Raw genomic sequence first — 17,993 nt, 5'->3', positions numbered from 1 at the left:
GCATCAAAGACCTCGCCCTATCCTGGATCTCCTCATACCTTTCCAGCCACACATTCAGCGTCTCCCACTCCCACACTACCTCCGCATCCAACCCTCTCTATGTTGGAGTCCCCAAGGCTCTGTTCTAGGACCCCTACTCTTCGTAATCTATACACTTGGCCTGGGACAACTCAAAGTCTCATGGATTCCAGTACCACCTTTATGCTGATGACACTCAGATCTACCTTTCTGGCCCAGACGTCACCTCTCTGCTGTCCAGAATCTCGGAGTGTCTATCAGCCATATCCTCCTCCTCCTCCTCTCGCTTCCTCAAACTCAATGTGGCCAAACTTGAACTCATCATCTTTCCTCCATCTCTTAGATCTTCCTTACCTGACCTATCTATCGCAATTAACGACATCACGCTTTTTCCCCATACCGGAAGTCCGCTGCCTCGGAATAATCCTTGACTCTGCCCTGTCCTTCAAACCACACATCCAAGCTCTTTCCACCTCCAGCTCAAAAATATGTTCAATAAATTACAAAAAAGCAAAGAGAAGCCGCACAGCTACAGAGTCTTGTGAGACGTCAGACGGAGACTTTAAATCAATGGTTAATCCGATGCACGACAGGAGGTGCTTCAGCGTAGAAAAACATAGGATCAAACATTAGTGGATATAGAAAAACACGCCTGAGCACTCACCAGTCCTGGAGTCAAAGATTCGTTTATTAAATGTCCATATAAATCTTCACGGCACGGGGGAACAAGGCAGTGTAAGGAGTGTGCAGGAGGAGACTCCTCCTGCACACTCCTTACACTGCCTTGTTCCCCCGTGCCGTGAAGATTTATATGGACATTTAATAAAGGAATCTTTGACTCCAGGACTGGTGAGTGCTCAGGCGTGTTTTTCTATATCAAAAATATGTTCGGCTACAGTCTCAGGGTCACTGCTGCAGGAAACTGGAGGCAGGAGTGGGGCGACGCAGTCTCCAGCCTCCGCCGAACACCCCCTCCTACTGCCTGGAGCCCGCAGCATTGCCAGACTCTTGCCTCCGCCACCAGCTTCCTGCAGCGGTGACCCAGCCTCCTGAAACTTCGCTCCACTGCCCCCCCCCCCCCCCGGTAAGCTACCGTACAAGCAGAATAAAAGACACACCACTATTTTATCACAATTTTTTCCCTATTTTCCTCCCCCAAATTTGAGGTGTATCTTATAATCCAATGCATTTTATAATCTGCAAACTACAGTACATTTCAAACTGAGGAAAGGGCAGCTTGAAATCGCTTTGCTATCATCTTATAGCCTTCTCCTGCTTTGTGGGTCACCAAAATTTTCAGAGTGCTTGACAACTGCTTAGAAAACCCATGGCTGATATTTTTTGCCACATGGTTAGAGGAGGCTGGGTTTTTATAAAGCTGGGAAATTTGCATCACCTGGCCATGATAGTGAACAAGCCATAACTAGTGTTGAGCATTCCGATACCGCAAGTATCGGGTATCGGCCGATACTTGCGGGTATCGGAATTCCGATACCGAGATCCGATACTTTTGTGGTATCGGGTATCGGTATCGAAACAACATTAATGTAAAAATGTGTAAAAGAAAGAATTAAAATAAAAAAATATTGCTATACTCACCTCTCCGACGCAGCCTGGACCTCAGCGAGGGAACCGGCAGCGTTGTTTGCTTAAAATTCGCGCTTTTCCTTCCTTACGTGAAGTCCCGGCTTGTGATTGGTCGCGTGCCGCCCATGTGGCCGCGACGCGACCAATCACAGCAAGCCGTGACGTAATTTTAGGTCCTTCAGGATTTTAAAATTACGTTCTGGCTTGTGATTGGTCGCGTCGCGGTCACATGGGCGACGCGACCAATCACAAGCCGTGACGTCACGGGAGGCTGGACACGCGCGCATTTTAAAATGCGCGCTTGTCCTGCCTCCCGTGACGTCCCGGCTTGTGATTGGTCGCGTCGCCCATGTGGCCGCGACGCGACCAATCACAAGCCAGAACGTAATTTTAAAATTCTGAAGGACCTAAAATTACGTCACGGCTTGCTGTGATTGGTCGCGTCGCGGCCACATGGGCGACGCGACCAATCACAAGCCGGGACGTCACGGGAGGCAGGACAAGCGCGCATTTTAAAATGCGCGCGTGTCCAGCCTCCCGTGACGTCACGGCTTGTGATTGGTCGTGTCGCCCATGTGACCGCGACGCGACCAATCACAAGCCAGAACGTAATTTTAAAATCCTGAAGGACCTAAAATTACATCACGGCTTGCTGTGATTGGTCGCGTCGCGGCCACATGGGCGGCACGCGACCAATCACAAGCCGGGACTTCACGTAAGGAAGGAAAAGCGTGAATTTTAAGCAAACAACGCTGCCGGTTCCCTCGCTGAGGTCCAGGCTGCGTCGGAGAGGTGAGTATAGCAATATTTTTTATTTTAATTCTTTCTTTTACACATTAATATGGATCCCAGGGCCTGAAGGAGAGTTTCCTCTCCTTCAGACCCTGGGAACCATCAGGGATACCGTCCGATACTTGAGTCCCATTGACTTGTATTGGTATCGGGTATCGGTATCGGATTGGATCCGATACTTTGCCGGTATCGGCCGATACTTTCCGATACCGATACTTTCAAGTATCGGACGGTATCGCTCAACACTAGCCATAACCCTAACAGGCTAATTAAGGTCTGAATTCTTGGTCAAAGTTATCTGAGCACAGAAATCTCCAAGGAAGCCCAAACATTTGGTTTAGCATATTTTCCTTTTTGTAATTTCTAAAAAGTTAAAAAATTACAAATATATATACATTTTTTTCTCTAAAATAGAAAGTAAATGGGTCATCTTTATCTTTAGGCCTTTTAGAGAACATTTTATCATACACTTGCTTAACTGCCAACAATAACAGAAATTTTGACCATGGGTGTCCAAACTTTTACAAGCCACTATATTAACTCTTTGGAAGAAGCAATATGAACAAAACAGCAGTTCTTTTTTGTTTGAAATGGTTTGCAATTCGCCGGACTGCAGAAATATAGTGTTATTCTGTTGGTCAGAACGGTTATGACAATACCATGTTTATATGGGTTAATTTAGCTACTATTCTTGTACAATTAAAACACTATGGAAAAAAACTTTTTGTAAGACAATTGGAACAAAAAAAATCCAGCAATCTATATTTTGCTATCTTTAAACATCATTCACAGTTCGGTATAATTGATACAATATCTTTATTCTGCAACTCAATATGATCACGTCAATACCAAATTAATATACAGTGGGGAAAATAAGTATTTGATACAATGCCAATTTTGCATGTTTTCCCACCTACAAAGAATATACAAAAAAAACCTGTTTGGGAAAGAAGAACAGACAAATCGTGGCGCCCTAAGTGCGTAAACACAATATTATTGCCTTTAAAGGGTGCACAATTTTATGCACTCACCTGATAAAAGACTAAAATGGCTTTAGATTGTGTATCCTCAAAATTCCCTCTGAGATACTTTTCAATATACAGGGCTTGCAGCTTGCCTCGGGTGGATCCAAGTGAAAGAGCCAGAGTAAGGCTCACACAGGATGAGTAATTCAAGAAAAGCACATCCAGCCCATGAATGGCAGCGCTTCCCAGGACTCACATTCAAAGATGATATTTCATATTTTTTTATTTCATAACTTAAAATAGAAGAGATACAACGTGTTTCGGATACAGTATATATCCTTCTTCAGGTATCACAAAAACACAGTACAAATCCTACTAGTATAAAATTCAATTACACTTATATATAGTATCAAACCTTTTATCCCAGCCTCAGAAACTTGATTTGGGGTGTGGACCAAGTTCAGGAACACACCCACTGATTGATACAGCCTTGTTAACATTGATGCAAGAAAGAGAAAAAAAAACAAAACAAAACAACCTTTAAACTCTCTCTATGATATCATTCAATCCATTTGGAAATAATGTTCCCTAATGATATATCCAAAACGTTTCTTTCCTGTTTAAAAGAGCATTCCTGTTTGCAACTCCAGAGGGTATCTGCTCCACTGGAGTTACTTTTATGTTAAAAATTTTATTATGTTTAAGTAGCAGATGCCTTGAGAGACTGTTTTAAAAAGCCGTTTTTTGCTCTATTTCTGTGGCCATTCATGCGGGAGCGCAGTGTCTGTACAGTGCGTCCCACATATTGCAAACCACAACTGCATGTGATGACATATACAACATGATCACTACTACAGGTGAGTCTTTGTGAGATTTCAAAGACATCACCAATATTATTGCATTTGATAGTTTTAGCCCCATGATCTAGGATCCCACAGGTACAACATTTTTTGGAGTTACATTTAAAAACTCGGGTGCCTTGAAGAACTCCACATAAAGTTTGATCCTTATTTTTATAAATGTTTTTTCTTTTTGAATCCAACTGTTTTTTTAATTTACTGGGGGCCACCAAATTTTTCAAAGTTTTCCCCCTTCTATATGTAATCCCTGGTTTATCAGGGAGAGGTTTTCCCAAGACAGGGTCACGCTTCAAGATATACCAATATTTAGAAAGCACAGTTCTTATGACTTTATTTCCCCTATTGAATGTTGTCACAAAATTCAATTTCCAGCGATCATCCCTTTTTTCCTTACCAGTAGTCAAAGTATCCCCCTTCCTGGATTTTCCTTTTAAACATTCCTCCTGTGTTTTAGAGATCAGCCATAGTGGGAAAAAAATCATCACGAAATCCCACTTCAAAAAAGTGGATTCAAATGGCTTTTTAGATTTCAATAGTGCACATTACAAGAAGTGGAAGGTTAATATACCCCACAGCCAATTTTATCGCATCAGAAAGAATTGTACGCGAGAATCTGATTATGTAGCTCAGTCTAAAATTTTAAAAAGAAAATTTAAGGAAAAAAGATACCCGAAAAATGTGATAAATGGTGCATATAGGGACAACAAAATAAAAACACAGGAGGAATGTTTAACCCCTTAGTGACAGAGCCAATTTGGTACTTAATGACCGAGCCAATTTTTACAATTCTGACCAGTGTCACTTTAAGAGGTTATAACTCTGGAACGCTTTATCGGATCCCGCTGATTCTGAGATTGTTTTTTCGTGACATGTTGTACTTCAAGTTAGTGGTAACATTTCTTCGATATTACTTGCAATTATTTATGAAAAAAATGGAAATATGGCGAAAATTTTTAAAATTTTGCAATTTTCAAACTTTGTATTTTTATGCCCTTAAATCAGAGAGATATGTCACAAAAAATAGTTAATAAATAACATTTCTCACATGTCTACTTTACATCAGCACAATTTTGGAAACAATTTTTTTTTTTGTTAGGGAGTTATAAGGGTTAAAAGTTGACCAGCAATTTCTCATTTTTACAACACCATGTTTTTTTTAGGGACCACATCACCTTTGAAGTGATTTTGAGGGGTCTATATGATAGAAAATAACCAAGTGTGACACCATTCTAAAAACTGCACCCCTCAAGCTGCTCAAAACCACATTCAAGACGTTTATTAACCCTTTACGTACTTCACAGGAACTAAAACAATGTGGAAGAAAAAAATGAACATTTAACTTTTTTTTGCAAACATTTTACTTCAGAACCATTTTTTTTAATTTTCACAAGTGTAAAAACAGAAATTTAACCACAAAGTTTGTTGTGCAATTTTACCTGAGTATGCCGATACCCCATATGTGGAGGTAAACCACTGTTTGGGTGCACCGCAGAGCTTGGAAGTGAAGGAGCACCGTTTGACTGTTTCAATGCAGAATTGGCTGGAATTGAGATCGGACGCCATGTCGCGTTTGGAGAGCCCCTAATGTGCCTAAACAGTGGAAACCCCCCACAAGTGAAACCATTTTGGAAACTAGACCCCCCAAGGAACTTATCTAGATGTGTGGTGAGCACTTTGAACCCCCAAGTGCTTCACAAAAGTTTATAACGTAGAGCCGTGAAAATAAAAAAATCGCATTTGTTTTCACAAAAATGATTTTTTCGCCCACAAATTCTTATTTTCACAAGGGTAACAGGAGAAATTAGACCACAAAAGTTGTTGTGCAATTTCTCCTGAGTACGTCGATACCCCATATATGGGGGTAAACCACTGTTTGGGCGCACCGCAGAGCTTGGAAGAGAAGGAGTGTTGTTTTACTTTTTCAATGTAGAATTGGCTGGAATTGAGATCGGACGCCATGTCACGTTTGGAGAGCCGCTGATGTGCCTAAACAGTAGAGACCCCCCACATATGACACCATTTTGGAAACTAGACCCCTTAAGGAACTTATCTAGATGTGTGGTGAGCACTTTAAACCCCCAGGTGCTTCACAGAAGTTTATAACGTAGAGCCGTGAAAATAAAAAAATCGCATTTTTTCTACAAAAATGATCTTTTTGCCTCCAAATTTTTATTTTACCAAGGGTAACAGGAGAAAATGGACCCCAGAAGTTGTTGTACAATTTGTCTTGAGTACGCCGACACCCCATATGTGGGGGTAAACCACTGTTTGGGCGCATGGCTGAGCTCGGAAGCAAAGGAGCGCCATTTGACTTTTCAATGCAAAATTGACTGGAATTGAGATCGGACGCCATGTCGCGTTTGGAGAGCCCTTGATGTGCCTAAACAGTAGAAACCCCCCAAAAGTGACCCCATTTTGGAAACTAGACCCCCCATGGAACTTATCTAGATGTGTAGTGAGAACTTTGAATGCCCAAGTGCATCACAGAAGTTTATAATGCAGAGTCGTGAAAATAAAAAATATATATTTTTTTAACAATAAAGATTTTTTAGCCCCCAAGTTTTTATTTTCACAAGGGTAACAAGAGAAATTGGACCCCAAAAGTTGTTGTCCAATTTGTCCTGAGTATGCTGGTACCCCATATGTGGGGGTAAACCACTGTTTGTGCGCACGGCAGAGCTCGGAAGGGAAGGAGCGCCATTTTGGAATGCAGACTTTGATAGCATTGTCTGCGGGCGTTATGTTGCGTTTGCAGACCCCTAATGTACCTAAACAGTAGAAATCCCCAACAAGTGACCCCATTTTGGAAAATAGACCCCCCCCAAGGAACTTATCTAGATATGTGGTGAGAACTTTGAATGCCCAAGTGCTTCACAGAAGTTTATAATGCAGAGTAGTGAAAATAAAAAATATTTTTTTTCCCACAAAAAAGATTTTTTTAGCCTCCAAATTTTTATTTTCACAAAGGTAACAAGAGAAATTGGATGCCAATATTTGTTCTCCAATTTGTCCTGAGTATTCTGGTACCCCATATGTGGGGGTAAACCACTGTTTTGGCACACGGCAGAGCTCGGAAGAGAAGGAGCGCCATTTTGGAATTCAGACTTTGATAGAATTGTCTGTGGGTGTTATGTTGCGTTTGCAGAGCCCCTGATGTACCTAAACAGTAGAAACCCCCACAAGTGACCAAATTTTGGAAACTAGACCCCCTAAGGAACTTATCTAGATATGTGGTGAGAATTTTGAAAGCTCAAGTGCTTCACAGAAGTTTATAATGCAGAGTAGTGAAAATAAAAAAATATTTTTTTTTCCAACAAAAAAGATTTTTAGCCCCCAAGTTTTTATTTTCACAAGGGTAACAGGAGAAATTGGACCCCAAAAGTTGTTGTCCAATTTATCCCGAGTACGCTGATGCCCCATATGTGGGGGTAAACCACTGTTTGGGCGCACGGCAGAGCTCAGAAGGGAGGGAGTACCATTTGACTTTTTTAGCGCAAAATTGGCTGTCGTGTTTGGAGACCCCCTGATGTACCTAAACAGTGGAAACCCCCAAATTATAACTCCAACCCTAACTCCAACACACCCCTAACCCTAATCTCAACCCGATCCATAATCCTAATCACAACCCTAACGATAATCACAACCCTAACCCCAAAACAGCCCTAATCTCAACCCTAACCATAACCCTAATCAAAACCCTAAATCCAACACACCCCTAACCCTAATCCCAACCCTAACCCTAATCCCAACCCTATTCCCAAACGTAACACTAATCGCAACCCTAATCCAAACCCTAACCCTAATCCCAACTCTAACCCTAACTTTAGCCCCAACCCTAACTTTAGCCCCAACCCTAACCATAACTTTAGCCCCCGTCGTCACAAAAAAGTTCAATGTAACCTTTTTTTTGTACGTCGCGTCCGCCATTTCCGCGCATGCGTGGCCGTAACTCTGCCCCCTCCTCCCCAGGACATAGACTGGGCAGCGGATGCGTTGAAAAACTGCGTCCGCTGCCCACGTTGTGCACAATTTTCACAACGTGCGTCGGTACGTCGAGCCGACGCATTGTGACCGCCCCGTACTGACGCAAGTGTGAAAGAAGCCTAAGGCTACTTTCACACTAGCGTCGTACTCGGCCCATCGCAGTGTGTCGGGCCGACGTACCGACACTAGCGTTGTAAGCGCCGCACAACGGGTGCAGCGGATGCTGTTTTTTCAACGCATCCGCTGCCCCATTGTGAGGTGCGGGGAGGCGGGGGCGGAGTTCCGGCCACGCATGCGCGGTCGGAAATGGCGGACACGTCGCACAAAAAAGTTACATGTATTTTTTTTTGTGTCGACGGTCCGCCAAAGCACGACGCATCCGTCGCACGACGGATGCGACATGTGGCAATACGTAGCAATGCGTCGCTAATGCAAGCCAATGGAGAAAAAACGCATCCTGCAAGCACTTTTGCAGGATGCATTTTTTCTCCAACGACGCATTGCGACGGAAGCCAAAAAACGCTAGTGTGAAAGTAGCCTAACCCTAGCCCTAACCCTAACCCTAAATTTAGCCCCAACCCTAACCCTAACTCTAACCCTAACCCTAACTCTAACCCTAACCCTAATTTTAGCCCCAACTCGTCTTCTCCTGCCGGCCGGCAGATGGCAGCAGATGGCGGGCGCACTGCGCATGCGCCCGCCATGATGAAAAAGCCGGCTGGCAGGAGAAGACAGAAGAGGACCCAGGGACACCGGGTGAGTATGTTAGGGTCCCCGAATCCCCCTATTTCTCTGTCCTCTGATGTGTGATCACATCAGAGGACAGAGAAATAACTGATCGCTTTTTTTTTTTGCGGTCGCCGGTAAACTGTTAATTACCGGCGATCGCAAAGCAGGGGTCGGTGCAAACCGACCCCGATCATGTTCTTTGGGGTCTCGGCTACCCCCGGCAGCCGAGACCCCAAAGATCTTCCGGGTGCCGGGCGGCGGGCGTACTGCGCGTGCGCCCGCCATTTTTTCCCAGAAAAAAGATGGCGGCGCCCATCGGGAGCCACGAGGAGCACCGGGGGAGGTAGGTAAGTATCGGGGGGCTATTGGGGGCCATCGGGGACCACATTTCTCTGTCCTCCGATGTGCGATCACATCGGAGGACAGAGAAATTAAACGGCAAATCGCGTTTTTTTTTTTGTTGCGACCGCCGGTAAACGGTTAATTACCGGCGATCGCAACTCGGGGGTCGGTAAAAACCCCCCGAATCATGTTCTCTGGGGTCTCGGCTAACCTCGGCAACCGAGACCCCAGAGAAAATCCGACTCTGGGGGGCGCTATTCACTTTTTCCACAGCACCGTTAATTAACGGCGCTGTGGTTTAAGTACCCTTAGCGGCCGCCGTTAAAAGGCGTATCGGTGGTCATTAAGGGGTTAAAAGGAAAAACCAGGAAGGGGGATACTTTGACTACTGGTATCAGATTCTCGCGTACAATTCTTTCTGATGCAATAAAATTGGCTGTGGGGTATATTAACCTTCCACTTCTTGTAACGTGACCCTGTCTTGGGAAAACCTCTCCCTGATAAACCAGGGATTACATATAGAAGGGGGAAAACTTTGAAAAATTTAGTGGCCCCCAGTAAATTAAAAAACAGTTGGATTCAAAAAGAAAAAACATTTATAAAAATAAGGATCAAACTTTATGTGGAGTTCTTCAAGGCACCAGAGTTTTTAAATGTAACTCCAAAACATGTTGTACCTGGGGGATCCTAGATCATGGAGCTAAAACTATCAAATGCAATAATACTGGTGATGTCTTTGAAATCTCACAAAGACTCACCTGTAGTAGTGATCATGTTGTATATGTCATCACATGCAGTTGTGGTTTGCAATATGTGGGACGCACTGTACAGACACTGCGCTCCCGCATGAATGGCCACAGAAATAGAGCAAAAAACGGCTTTTTAAAACAGTCTCTCAAGGCATGTGCTACTTAAACATAATAAAATTTTTAACATAAAAGTAACTCCAGTGGAGCAGATACCCTCTGGAGTTGCAAATAGGAATGCTCTTTTAAACAGGAAAGAAACATTTTGGATACCGTATATACTCGAGTATAAGCCGAGATTTTCAGCCCAAATTTTTGGGCTGAAAGTGCCCCTCTCGGCTTATACTCGAGTCATGATCGGTGGTGGGGTCGGCGGGTGAGGACTGTCATATACTCACCTAGTTCGGGCGTTCCTGGCGCTCCCCCTGCCCGTCCCACGGTCTTCGGGTGCTGCAGCTCTTCCCCTGAGCGGTCACGTGGGACCGCTCATTAGAGAAATGAATATGGACTCCACGCCCATAGGGGCGGAGCCGCATATTCATTTCTCTAATGAAGCGGTAACGGTGACCGCTGATAGAGGAAGAGGCTGCGGCACCGAAGACCAGCTGTCCGGGGGAAGGAGCGGGACGCCGGGAGCAGGTAAGTATGTCATATTTACCTTCCCTCGTTCCACACGCAGGGCGCCGCGCCATCTTCCCGGCGTCTCTCCGCACTGACTGTGCAGGTCAGAGGGCGCGATGACGCATATAGTGTGCGCGCCGCCCTCTGCCTGATCAGTCAGTGCGGAGAGACGCCGGGACCGGACGCTGGGGAGCTGCAAGCAAGAGAGGTGAGTATGTGTTTTTTTTATTGCAGCAGCAGCAATGGCACAGATTTATGTGGAGTGTCTATGGGGCAACGGTGCAGAGCACTATATGGCACAGCTATGGGGCAACGGTGCAGAGCACTATATATATGGCACAGCTATGGGGCAACGGTGCAGAGCACTATATGGCACAGCTATGGGGCAACGGTGCAGAGCACTATATATATGGCACAGCTATGGGGCAACGGTGCAGAGCACTATATGGCACAGCTATGGGGCAACGGTGCAGAGCACTATATATATGGCACAGCTATGGGGCAACGGTGCAGAGCACTATATGGCACAGCTATGGGGCAATGGTGCAGAGCATTATATATATGGCACAGCTATGGGGCAACGGTGCAGAGCATTATATATATATATGGCACAGCTATCTATGGGGCAACGGTGCAGAGCATTGTATATATGACACAGCTTTATGTGGAGCATCTATGGGGCCATAATGAACGGTGCAGAGCATTATATGTGGCACAGCTTTATGTGGAGCATCTATGGGGCCATAATGACCGGTATGGAGTATCTATTTTTAATTTTGAAATTCACCGGTACCTGCTGTATTTTCCACTCTATGCTTATACTCGAGTCAATAAGTTTTCCCAGTTTTTTGTGGCAAAATTAGGGGGGTCGGCTTATACTCGGGTCGGCTTATACTCGAGTATATACGGTATATCGTTTGGGAACATTATTTCCAAATGGATTGAATGATATCATAGAGAGAGTTTAAAGGTTGTTGTTTTTTTTTTTTTTTCTCTTTCTTGCATCAATGTTAACAAGGCTGTATCAATCAGTGGGTGTGTTCCTGAACTTGGTCCACCCCCCAAAACAAGTTTCTGAGGCTGGGATAAAAGGTTTGATACTATATATAAGTGTAATTGAATTTTATACTAGTAGGATTTGTACTGTGTTTTTATGATACCTGAAGAAGGATATATACTGTATCCGAAACACGTTGTATCTCTTCTATTTTAAGTTATGAAATTAAAAAAATTATGAAACATCATCTTTGAATGTGAGTCCTGGGAAGCGCTGCCATTCATGGGCTGGATGTGCTTTTCTTGAATCACCTACAAAGAATGGAGAAGTTTGTAATTTTTATTGTAGGTACACTTCAACTGTGAGATACAGAATTTAAGTAAAAAAAAAAAAAGAAAAAAACACAGAAAATCACATTGTATAATTTTTAAATCATTAAATTGCATTTTATTGCATGAAATAACTAGAACAGACTTGTTAGTTTTTCTTTAGGAAGTGTCCTACTCTGCACTCATTACCTGTATTAATTCCACCTGTTAGAACTCGTTACCTGCATAAAAGACAACTGTCCAAACACTCAATCACACTCCAACCTCTCAACCATGGCCAAGACCAAAGGGCTATAGGACAAAAGGCAATCAGCTTGGTGAGAAGGCAACAACTGTTGACACAATTAGAAAATGGAAGAAACACAGGATGACTGTGAATCTTGCTCAATCTGGTGCTCCATGCAATATCTCACCTCGTGGTGTAATGATGATCCTGAGATAGGTCAGGAATCAGCCCAGAAGTACTGGTCAATGACCTGAAAAGAGCTGAGACCGCAGTCTCAAACATTACCTTTAGTAACACACTATGCCGTCATGGATTAAAATTCTGCAGGGCATGGAAGTTCCCACTGCTCACGCCAGCATATGACCAGGCCTGTTTGAACTTGGCCAATGACCATGTGGATGATCCAAAGGAGGCATGGGTGACGGTCATGTGGTCAGATGAGACTAAAATAGAACTTTTTAGTATCAACTTCATTCGCCATGTTTGGAAGAGGAAGGAGGATGAGTACAACCCCAACACTGTGCCAACTGTGAAGCACGGTGGGGGAAACATCATACTTTGGGGGTGTTTTTCTGCAAAGGGGACAGGACAACTGCACCGTATCGAAGGGAGGTTGGATGGGGTCATGTATCACGATATTTTAGCCTCTTTCTCTTAGAAAGTGAATTGAAGATGGTTCGTGGATGGTCTTCCAGTAAGACAATGACCCAAAACACAGAGCCAGGGCAACTAAGGAGTGGCTCTTTAAGAAGCATTTCAATGTCCTGGAGTGGCCTAGCCAGTCTCCAGACCTGAGCCCAAAAGAAAATCTTTGGCGGGAGCTGAAACTCAATGTTGCCCAACGACAGCCCTTAAACTTAAAAGATCTGGAGAAGATCTGTATGGAGGAGTGGGCCAAAATCCCTACTGCAGTGTGTGCAAACTTGGTCAAGAACTATAGGAAACGTCTGACTGCAAACAAAAAGTTCTGTACCAAATATTAAGTTTGGTGTTTCTATTGTATCAAATACTTCTGTCATGCAATAAAATGCAAATGAATTATGTAAAAATCATACAATGTGATTTTCTGGATGTTTTTTTTTCTTTAGGATTTTGTCTCTCAAAGTTGGTATACCTACGATAAAAAATGCAGACCTCTCCATTCTTTGTAGGTGGGAAAACTTAGAAAATCAGCAGTGTATCAAATACTTATTTTCCAAGTGAAGGTTTTTTTGTGTTTTGCTTTTGCGCAAAAAAAGACTTGGGGGAAAAAAAAAATCAAAAACACTTTCCTTTGGGAGATGATGTGGAGACCATATTCTGATACCCATAACCTTAATTTTCTGTAGACTTTTTCCTTCCTAGTACTATTTTTAGGTGCATATGACTTTTTTTTAAATCTTTTTAATTAATTTTCTGGTAGGAAGCAGGAGCAAAAAAACAATAAAACAAGTTGTTGTTTTTATGTAATTCACCGTGGAGTATAAATGACAGTAACTTCATTCTGCGGGTGGATGCTATCATACCCAAGTTATATATTTTACTTTTGTTTTACAACATTTTTTCACAAGAAAAATCACTACTTGAATAAACTATTTACAGAACTGTATGAGGGCTTGGTTTTTGGCACAACAAGCTATGATGTTTACAAAAATGTTTTGGGGAGCTTAGATGAACAAACAGCAATTATGGTAAAGTTTTCAGATTTTATTTTAGACAGCTGTTACTAACGTGTTCATCAGCTGTACGTCGTTTTTGCATGGGATGGCTCTTTTTTCACAAATGAACACATTTTTTTTTACATGTTATAAAAACTGTAATTTTAGGTGCTTATATTTTTCATTTTAACATTCAAAACCTTTTTTTTTTTAATTTCTTTTGCAATGTTTACTAGTCCTAAAGAGGTCTTAGATATTTGATTGCCTTGATAACGCAGTATATAACTTATGATTTACAGTGCATTATCTATATAATCTGTGAGTCTATGAGTGATAGTTAACCTATCAGGCCCATTCTCAGGCTGGTACTGATCAGACCAAGCAATATAAATGACTCAGAGGCCTTTGTTAAGCATCTGGTTGCTATAGCCAGCCATTGGCACCCTGCTAGCGCGCTGAGGAGGTGCTGATGGGTTGACAAATCAAGTGGAATTGATTGTACTGTAAAAATAACCTAGAAACACAAATCTCCAAGTTAGTTATATTACAAAGATATCAAAAATGTATAGTTTAGTATTCAATTTTTTTCTTTAATTTATTAAAAAAATAATCTACTATATAATTGTCTAAGGGTCACTTCCGTCTGTCTGTCTGTCTTTCTGTCTGTCACGGATATTCATTGGTCGCGGTCTCTGTCATGGAAATCCACAGTCCGGCGGCAAAATGGCCGCTCCTTCCTCGCCGCAGTCAGTGCCCGCTCCATAATCCCCTCCAGTCAGCGCTCACACAGGGTTAATGGCAGCGGTAACGGACCGCGTTATGCCGCGGGTAACACACTCCGTTACCGCTGCTATTAACCCTGTGTGACGAAAGTTTTTACTATTGATGCTGCCTATGCTGCATCAAGAGTTAAAAGATCTAATGTTAAAAATAATAAAAAAATTAAAAAATCGTTATATAATCAACGTCCGTCGGCCCCTCGGATACAGAACCGGCCTTTCCCGCTCCTCGCGACGCTCCGGTGACCACTCCATGCATTGTGGTCTCGCGAGATGATGACACGTCATCATCTCGCGAGACCGCAATGCACACTTGGGACCGGAGCGCGCGAGGAGCGTCGGTAACCGCTTCGCCTGCATCCGGGGCCAACGGAAGGTGAGTATATCACTATTTTTTATTTTAATTCTTTTTTTTAACAGGGATATGATGCCCATATTGCTATATACTGCGTGCGCTGTGCAATATACTACGTGGGCTGTGCAATATACTACGTGGGCTGTGCAATATAATACGTGGGCTGTGCAATATAATACGTGGGCTGTGCAATATAATACGTGGGCTGTGCAATATAAAACGTGGGCTGTGCAATATAATACGTGGGCTGTGCTATATAATACGTGGGCTGTGCTATATAATACGTGGGCTGTGCTATATAATACGTGGGCTGCGCAATGCACTACGTGGGCTGTGCAATGCACTACGTGGGCAGTGCAATGTACTACGTGGGCTGTGCTATATACTACATGGGCTGTGCAATATACTACGTGGGATGTGTTATACACTACGTGGGCTGTTCTATATTGCGTGCGTGGGCTGTTATATACTACGTGACCTGTGTTATATGCTAAGTGGGCTGTTATAAACTACATGGCTGTGTTATATGCTATGTGGGCTGTTATACACTCCGTGGGCTGTGCTATATACTACGTGGCTGTGCTATATACTCCGTGGGCTGTGCAATATACTCCGTGGGCTCTGCAATGTACTACGTGGGCTGTGCTATACACTTTGTGGGCTGTGCTATACACTACGTGGGCTGTGCTATATACTATGTGGCTGTGCTATATACCCCGAGGGCTGTGTTATATACTACGTGGCTGTGCTACATACTCCGTGGGCTGTGCTATATACTCTGTGGGCTGTGCTATATACTACATGGCTGTGCTATATACTATGTGGCTGTGTTATATACTACGTGGCTGTGCAATATACTACGTGGCTGTGCTATTTACTACATGGGCTGTTATATACTACATGGCCGGCCGCGAACAATCAGCGATAGGCGCAGTCCGGCCAAATCCTGTGTATTCAATGTATTATTCTAAAATCTTCATAAATACACTACATACATATTCTAGAATACCCGATGCGTTAGAATTGGGCTACCATCTAGTAATAATAATAATTGCCTTGGCATTTTCTGACATCCATAACTTTTTTAGTTTTTCCATTGATGTAGCTCTGATGTTTTGATTTTATTTTTGTTTACGACTTTCAACATGTTTTAAAACATTTTCATTTCATCAGTCCATGTGCGGATGGGTTTCGATGCACGCACAGAGGCGAGCGCGCTATTTAAATGCTGATGTAAGTGTTTAACAGCTGCATTTAGATAGGTAAAGAGCAATGATTGCCGGTTTCGCTGATCTCTGCCGTTATGGGCAAATTCTGGCTATAAATTACAGTTGGCATCTGCCCTGTGTGGAGCAGGTACAGCTCTTGTGCCTGCTTCATACACACGCACGCCAGCTGTATACTTGTACGGCAGGGTATGCCAAGGTGATATAAAGTATAAGCCAACATTCAGTTATCAATTTATTCATACATTTCCACAAGGAAAGCTGTAAAAGTTGTGAGAAAAGACTACAGAATTGTCATGCCATAAAAAATCTAAGCATTCAATTAAATAAACATGTCAGGAGGCCACAAATCCTGTTGTAACAAACACAAACTGTATACCTATACATCCTTCCGGGGAGGCGTGATGCTGATCTGAAGCAAGAGTGTCCGGTTTATTCTTATCCGATACATGTGATTCAAGAGGGAATGATTTTTTTAATACAGAACTCAGGACTGAGGGCCTGATTATGCATTTTGGTTTGCCTGTACTTAATGAACCAGAGGAATAAAATACTGGAAGATGAGATCCTGTAGTGCCTGAAGAAAAAGATGATATTAATGTGATAAAAATATAATACAATTTGGGCTAAAATTGTTTGGACAGTGACACAATTATTAAAATTTAGACTCAACATCAGTACAATGGAATTGAAACAAAGCCATAAAACTGAAATACAGGCTTTACATATTAAATAGGATGTCTTGTCACCTTGTGCAGGAGCGCACTGCACCCCAGCCTCCCGGCTTCCTGCTTGCAGGGGCACGGTATCCTGCTGCTTTATTGACAACTTGGACCAGCGACATCGTCATGCTGCTGGCCTGGACTGTACGTTCTCCGATGCTGCAAGCAAAGTCATACAAAGTTTGCTTTGCGTCTGTAGCATCATATGAGCAAAGTTCCATTGACTTGGCTGAGTCAAGAGAGAAATATGCGCACCAGCAACTTGGCCTGCTTTAGAGCACTGCTTACGGGCTCTATGGGGAAGAGTTTGCAAACGTTGTACAACTTGGGCAACAAGCTGTGAACACTAAAAATAAAAATCACTTTATTCTTGAGAATGGAGAAAATTATAAATGCCAGGTAAATTGCAAAGTAGCTGATTTTAACAAGCATTTTGCAATGTTACCCATTAAATAACATAAGACAACCCCTTTAATGTAATAGAAAAAAACACTGCATTAATCATGTTGAAATAACAGCCATTATGTCATATGCTGTCATTTTCTTGTACAGATAATTCATAGTTAATACAATATTATTGTTCAGCCTCTTTAAACTTAATGAAGATCTTTCTCTAGGTTTAGTATGCTTAACTGGCCATATCATGGAAGAGTGGCTGCAGATTTTTCATCTGCGTTTCAGAGATATTTGTTCATAAAGTTTGATGCTAATTTTTTGCAAAGACCAAAGGGGTGTTTACAGAGTCTTCTGTGGAGGTACCTTTTCTCCAGCAAGACGCTGACTAATCATGAGAAGGAGACATTATGTATGGGAAAAACAAAGACCCATAGAGAATGTTTAGACTCTGGTTTCTTTGCGTGATATTGAAAAATATGTAATGACACACGGCCCTGCTCTCCACATTACTCTTACTGCCATCAATTTACTATTCAGGGTTAGGAAAACAGGGCTAGTTTTCATTACAGACACTGCTTGTAGCTCTCCTCTCACAGCACTGTTGGCTCTACTCTACTCCCATTTCCCCCACACTGACACAACTATGAGGGAAGTACTGTAGAGGTGTTTGTAATGTCAAACA

The 17,993-nt window shown here is 42.8% G+C and overlaps 1 protein-coding gene across 8 annotated transcripts in view; it reads right to left on the bottom strand.

Annotated features, from left to right (window-relative positions):
• LOC143782318 (uncharacterized) overlaps positions 1-17,993 on the bottom strand; it is a 356,201-nt gene that overhangs the window by 24,944 nt on the left and 313,264 nt on the right. For 6 of the 8 annotated variants that reach the window (XM_077269673.1, XM_077269670.1, XM_077269667.1 and 3 more), the window contains one exon: positions 16,573-16,770. The exons of the other annotated variants lie outside the window; for them this stretch is intronic. In XM_077269673.1, coding sequence (XP_077125788.1) covers positions 16,573-16,770 — 198 coding nt within the window. The remainder of the gene's footprint in view (positions 1-16,572; positions 16,771-17,993) is intronic. 8 annotated transcript variants of the gene reach the window in all.

This window comes from Ranitomeya variabilis, chromosome 6, assembly GCF_051348905.1.
Source record: "Ranitomeya variabilis isolate aRanVar5 chromosome 6, aRanVar5.hap1, whole genome shotgun sequence".
NCBI lineage: Eukaryota > Metazoa > Chordata > Amphibia > Anura > Dendrobatidae > Ranitomeya > Ranitomeya variabilis.
The sequence above is the reverse complement of the archived record's forward strand: the minus strand, read 5'-3'. Positions and strand labels throughout refer to the sequence as shown.